Here is a 7,025-nt window from a genome sequence, read left to right on the forward strand (position 1 = left end):
GAAAACCATTGGGTCTATGTGAACCACATTGACCCAATGGTTTTAATATAATGATATTTGCTAAACCCCAACCCTGAAATAAACAGGTTGACATTTAAGGCAAAACATCTTTTTAACCTAATCTGTCTTTCAAATAGTCAAAACAATTTTAGATGTCCTCTAAAGTCAGTTTTCACCTTGTCTCACTGCTCACAAATGTGTCCCTGACAAATACAACCAACCTTTATGCTTTTCACAGGAGGTGGAGTGTGTGTGTGAAACAGGAAACAGTGTGTGGAGAGAGAGGAAGGCAGGATACAGGAAGGAAAGGGTGACTGTTTATAAGAGGTGGGGGAGGAATTGAAGGTGAATAGTGTTGCTAAAAGGAAAGGGAGGGGAGGAGAGGGGACTAGACGCCAGGGATTTAACCCTATAGCTGGCATTAAAAACCATATGTGAATGCTTCAACACACCTCTTGCAAAAATGTATGTCACCCACCACCCGTCTTTAGCCTAGCATATTTACTGCCTTGAGCGTCAAGCACATCCAGGACAGTTACATAACCAAATGAATTATGAATCAGCTCAGGACTGCAACATAGGTGTGCTAACAGCCCTGTTTTGGAAATGAGTGACAAACAATGCTAAAAATATGCCGTTTCTGCTTAGCCACAGATGAGGTAATGCATCATGCAACTGATCCAAAGAGGAAATGTATTGTTTTCTCAATCAAGTAGGCTATTCAAAGACATTAGTGCATTCATTATCTGCAAAATCACAGATTGTTATTACTTATTATTATTGTTAGAATGGACTGATAACATACTCAAAACAATTGCATTCATTTTATTACATACAAATGAGGAAAATGTGTATTTTGGTAACTTGTGCTTATGCATTAATGACTTGAGCTTTTGATGTTTTCTTTAACATACAAATAGGACCATTGGAGTTTAACTAATGAATATTTTTGGTCAGAACCAGTGTGTGCTTTAGTCTAAATTTATCATATATCATGAAATATAAAGCATCATTATTTGCTGGTTAATGAATGACTACTTACAATGAATGCAATTTAATTATTTTGCATGATTAGATAACTGTAATTTGTGCATAATTACAAGCAACTAACCCTAAATCAAACCCAATGTATAGGCTACATGTTAATTCATATTATATAATCAGTACTTTTTACACTAACAATGACAACTTAAAATAAAGAGTAATCACATTTTTGTGTGCTTAAAATTTTGTATCAAATAAAGAGAATATCAAATGAAATTGTATATTTTTAATAAGGACATCTGAATAATGGACCTTTTTCACATTCCCCGGTTTCTCGGAAGTGGAAGTCATCATAATTTGGTAAACTTCTATAGCGGTGAATGAGAGACTACATTAAATATTTACATTGCAGATTTTTTGTGTTCCCATTTGCTCAAATAACAAAAGAAAAACTCCACCATGTTTTCACATCTTTCAAAAAGAGGGAAAAATAGATAGAGATTGATAACGCTGTCAGAGATGTCAATTTAAGATCACAGCAGCGTTAACTAAGTTATTGTAATGTGATGTAAAGGTAATATAATAGCCTATAAAGTTTAGTGTAATAAATGTACCATTTTTTAGAATGGAAATATTAAAAACTTTGCATGATTTATTTTACGATGCTGATGAACGTTAAAACGCGTCATCACAGTCTGTGAAAAAGGTCAAAGTGCTAATATTGGAACATGTTTGCATAGATATACATAATAAAGGCCTTTATTATATGATATCTATGCATGTTTGTTTAGAGTTTAGGAGCTTTTATTTTGAAAACTCGTGCGTGCGTATACAATCCATCTTGCAGTTGACTTCACGCAGCTCCTAAACCAGAGGGGCTAATATGTCGATGGAGGATCCTTTTTTCGTGGTTAAAGGGTAAGAAAAGTTATCTTCCTCTTCCCTGCCTTAATGTCTGTCTTCCGTCTTTGTCTAAATGACACGAGTTTGATATTGACAGGTTAATTTAAGTGTTAATGAAGCATCTTCATCACTACCTGGAGCTCCAGTTATTGTCACATTATTAATGTTTCCATGTGATTTTAACGTTACTTATAAACGTCCCTAAGAAACAAAATATAGGTGTGTTTTTAGTTGAGATTTAAAGAAGTCTAAAGAAGCCAGAGACATTTTATAGTAATGGCTTGTGTTGACTGGAGTGTAAACACACACTGATTTATGTTGCATGTGTTTGTGTGGCTCTGTCATTCATTTAATGTACAGATACAAACCACAAATTAATCTTATACATCACCCCAACATGACAGTAGCCTAACTACCACTGGCGTAGTGCTTATGTAAAAGTTGTTTGCTTCTGATAAACACCTTTCATTCATTTGAAGTAGAAAGGATTTGACAGTTTGCTCCTCTATCTGGCAGGGAGGTGCAGAAGGCCCTGTCTAAAGCACAGGGGCTGTTTGAGCGCTGGGAGGAACTGCTGCAGGAAGAAACACCCGTCAGTCGCGATGAGCTGGACTGGAGCACCAATGAACTCCGAAACTGCCTGAGGGCCATCGACTGGGACCTAGAGGACCTGCATGAAACCATCAGTATCCTGCCATGAACCAAAGCCCAATGATGCCTTTAAATATCAGAATGACGACACCTTAGTAGACGGAATGTTACACAAATACTGTGAGCCTTGATACCTCGTTTAGCAAAAGAGAGATTAAGGTGTTAAAAGACTATAGTTTTCAAAAAGAAAATACTTTTCTACTGATCTTAAACTTTTGAACGGTAATGTATATGCAGAACTTGTTATAATCCTTGACAGTATCAGGTATTGTGGAGGCAAACCCTGGAAAGTTCCGTTTAGGGGAACATGAACTCCAGGAGAGGCAGGACTTTGTGGAGCGAACACGGAATTCTGTGCAGGTGTCAATCACTCTCCTATTCTATATATATTTTTTTATATATATTAATTATATGGTGTAGTCTTAGTTTTTGTCATGTACATGAGTGTGTTTCTGTGTGTAGCTTATGAAGGAGCAGCTCTCTAGTCCTTCAGCTGTGGCCCAAGCAGAGAAGAAAAACAGACAGGTGAGTGATTCATTCAGGAGTGATTCATTCACTAGTTCACTAAAATGACTCTGAATGGATTTATATGGTCATGTTTGCGTCCGTGTCTGACAGGCTCTGCTGGGGGCCACAGCAAAGGATCGTTACGCCGGTCTGGAGCCTCACCTGGTGTCTGCAAACTCCAGATACATTCAGGAGCAACAGGAACAGCAGCAGGTAAAATACATGAGGTCAAAAAAATAGTTTGTTATCGCTGAAAATATTATTTTCTTATCCAGCATTACTTGACAATATTCCAAAGAGCATCTTATAAGCTTCACAGAAAACAAGGAAATGTGACCTTTTATTGCCAAGTAGTTCAGATACTTAAAGGAATAGTTCACCCAAAAATTAAAATGATCCCATAGATTACTCAGCCTCAAGCCATCCTAGATGTATATGACTTTCTTCTTTCAGAGTTATTAAAAAAAAATAAAAAATCTTTTCAGCTTTGTAATGGCATAAATTGGAAGTTGTGATAGTATGTTCTTCTCTTTTGTGATGTATTATCAGAGTGAAACGGCTTGATTTTGTCAATCGGGAATTGATTGGATAGTTGGATCGTTGTGGTTTGCTATTGGTTGATCTCATGTGAGTGACAGGTTGCCCCGCCCTCGCACCAGTAAACATGTCATCAGAGAAGAGATGTCGCTGCAAGAGTTATTTTTTATTAAAGTTCACTAGGGCACATGAATAAAAAGATTTAGAAAACTGCAGTTTTCCATTAAAAAAACAAGAATTGTCCATTTTGATTTCATGGCAACTTTAATAGCACACTTTTCAATTGGCATAAAATGGTAAATATTTCTTCTTTGTTCGTTTTACGTCATAACTTTCCCAACTTGTCTTTCTGTGCAGCTGATCATGCAGGACCAGGATGAGCACTTGGAGCTGGTCACGGGCAGTATCCGTGTCCTAAAGGACATGTCCAGCAGGATAGGAGACGAGCTGGATGAACAGGCAGTGTAGGATATTGAAGAATAAACAGAAACACTGGCATGTGGATTTTTCTTACACTCGATGTCTATTTTTATTGCCATGTGTGCTTTTTGTCCTAGTATGCTCGGGGAGTTTACTGAGGAGATGGACCAGACCGGTTCTAGAATGGACTCAGTGTTGAAGAAAGTGGAGAAGGTTTCACACATGACCAGCAGTGAGTGCTTTTACTCATTATTGTGTGTTCTTCTACTTTGTTCACGTTTTTACATCACAGCAAATGTTTGTAATTTCAGCCTAAAATGTTATGTTATTATATTTATCATTCAAAAGTTTTTCTGAAATGTTTTTGAAAGATGTTGCGCTCACCAAGATTGTTATTTGTTCAAAAATACAGTAAAAACAGGAATATTGTTAATTTATTCCTGTTGAGCATCATTACTCCAGTGTTCAGTGTAATGTTTCTAATTATTATCAATGTTGAAAATATTTGTGCTGCTTAATATTTTTGTGAAAACTGACATTTTTTTTTATGAATAAAAATGTTCAAAAGAGCAGCATTTATTTAAAATAGATTTTTTTGTAACAGTGCAAAAGTGTTGTCATTTTTTTTATACTATATATATCTTTTCTGAACGAAAAAATCTTATTGACCTAAAAGGAAGCATTTAATTTTTTCTCAAAACAGGTTCTCATTCTTTGTTTTCACAAGCTTTATATCTTTAATTATCTTCATTTTGCTTGGCTTAAGAAACGAGCATGAGATTGGTATGAGATTTTGACTTGGTCATATGTTTTGTGTGTTGCAGGTCGGAGACAGTGGTGTGTTATCGGTGTTCTTGTAATCATACTGATCGTGGTGCTCATTTTGTTCTTCGCCATTTAAACCAGACTCTTCTTCGGTTTGGCCCTCCATCATGCCAAAATACAGAAGAATTTTACCATGATTCTTCCACCTCAGCTTCCATGATCCTTTGTGAGAAAGAGATCCCAGTTATTTTTTTATAGTCCTTTCTCGTCTTTTTGCCTTCATCTAATCCATATGTCTTCTGACTCTCAGCATTTCACTCTCTCCCGCTGCTTTTGGATTGGACTCATTGTCGACTGGAAGGTCTATTTCAGAATTTCACTAGAGCTGAGATGGAAGTTAACAGTTATTATATTTCTTATGTTTTATTGTGGTACAGAGTATAAAGTGGGGGATGAGGAATTTGATATTGCCTTATTATATTTTTATATGTTTGATTCTTACAGCAGCATAGTAATTGTGTACATTATAAATGCCCGTGAAAGAGGTTGACCATAAATATGTTCACCAATTATGTAACAATTTAAATGTTGTTGTTATTGGTTTGATTGAGATTTCAAGCACAATGAGTAATGCAGGCTCATAGCGCCCTCTAGATCTGTAACGTCATGATAGAAACAAATAACCTATGATGGTGTGCATTGGAAATTGTTTGTAAATTGGAAAAGGAAATTATAGCGAGAAATGTGGGGTTATTTAAATAGTTTTAAAGCAAAGCCACACCTTTAACGTTTGTATTTTACATATTTGCTTTTCCTTTATGGATAAATCTGACACTTTATTGCATTATTTGAGTGAGCTTATCTAATTTGCCTGCACTTTTCATGACTCTTCATGGATGTGCTGCTTTTATGGGTTTTCCCATGTTTTAGACTATGATTTGGTTATTCTTGTAATTGTTTCCCCATATTTTAAAATATAATTGTATGCATTGTTTTTGAGATTACTGTACATTGGACAGTGACGTCTCATATTACTGTGGAGATGTGTATAGAATCATTTGGACATATACATTCTTTGTCTCGGTTGATGGTGTGGGTTAAGCCTTCACTGCATGCCAAAGTGATATTCCAGACCTATTACTCTAATAATAATAATATAAATATTTGTCATTTGACTATTTTTCAAAGGAAAATGCTATTAACTGCTCTTTTAATTGCAGCGAGATGCATGTACTGAAAGTCAGCTATATTAACTGACAACATCCCATAAAGAGCTGATCGGACCCCACAGTTAGGATCATCACTTGATATTTCTATTCCTGAACTTGAGCTCAGAGTGTGCCCATCTGTGGGTGTGTTAATGAACATTTTGTACCTCCGTGCCAATGAGTTGTTTCCAGTGTGCCCTCTGATCTGAGACACTACGTGCCTGCCTGTGGGTGAATGTATTATGTTCAGTGTAAATGCTTTCCTCTCTGAATATGACACATTTCAGTATTCTCTTGTTTCTTGTAATATGATTAAGTAAATAAACCCTTAACTGAAAATCAGATCCAACTTCACACGTAAGATTTTTTTGAAAATTCTTAGCCTTAACATATTTTAGTATTCACTGCTATTAAAAATGTGGAACAATGAACTAAAACTTATTACCTCTTACATGCCCTTTTAGGGAGATTTGGTACGCATTTGATTGTCTTTTATTTGCAAAGTAATGTCTTTCAGTGCTGCCTGCATATAAATAATTGCATTTCAAAAGTCTAATGCCCTTGTCACTTGTTTTTGTAAGCATTTGTATTGTATACAAATTTTGGCTTTATTTTGGCATCTTGATAAATTCAAATGGTCCCTGAATAAAGTTTATGACTTTGACATGCCATTCATTTTTCTGGGTCATTTTTCAAATTACATGCACTACATTATGGAATATCTTTATAGCAGGGAAATATACCACGGCATGTTATTTTCTTTCACAATAAAGATACACATCAAACAGTATGAAATCCAATGGACCCCTTTCACAAGACTGTGATGATGACGCGTTTGCACTTTTATCAATGTCGTAAATTCAAAAGTTTTTAATATTTTCATTAAAAAAAAGATTATACACATTTATAACGCTATACGTTTTGGGTTTTTTACCTTTGTAGTAAATGAAAAAAATAATGAATGCAGCTACAGGGTTTCTTACAGAACGGCTGAGAGAGTGACACAAATTGACACCTTTCTCTCTTCTGACTGCTGGTAATAATCTATTT

General features: G+C 35.6%; 1 protein-coding gene across 2 annotated transcripts; it reads left to right on the forward strand.

Moving 5' to 3' along the window:
- Window positions 1–1,752: 1,752 nt before the first annotated feature.
- stx10 (syntaxin 10) lies at window positions 1,753–6,646 on the forward strand. 2 transcript variants are annotated; one of them, XR_013796023.1, is made up of 9 exons: window positions 1,771–1,902; window positions 2,404–2,573; window positions 2,804–2,898; window positions 3,001–3,063; window positions 3,157–3,258; window positions 3,940–4,046; window positions 4,140–4,234; window positions 4,827–4,993; window positions 5,078–6,646. XR_013796023.1 is itself a non-coding variant. In XM_079598525.1 (8 exons), exons 1-8 carry the CDS (start codon window positions 1,868–1,870, stop codon window positions 4,901–4,903), a joined length of 744 nt encoding a protein of 247 aa, XP_079454651.1. In that variant the 5' UTR covers window positions 1,753–1,867; the 3' UTR covers window positions 4,904–6,646. The 2 variants fall into 2 exon arrangements, 1 of the variants encoding a protein (XP_079454651.1); XM_079598525.1 differs by having other exon boundaries at window positions 1,753–1,902; window positions 4,827–6,646.
- The last annotated feature ends 379 nt before the right edge of the window (window positions 6,647–7,025 follow it).

The sequence above is a fragment of the Phoxinus phoxinus genome (genome assembly GCF_949152265.1).
Source record: "Phoxinus phoxinus genome assembly, chromosome: 22".
NCBI classification, from domain to species: Eukaryota; Metazoa; Chordata; class Actinopteri; order Cypriniformes; family Leuciscidae; genus Phoxinus; species Phoxinus phoxinus.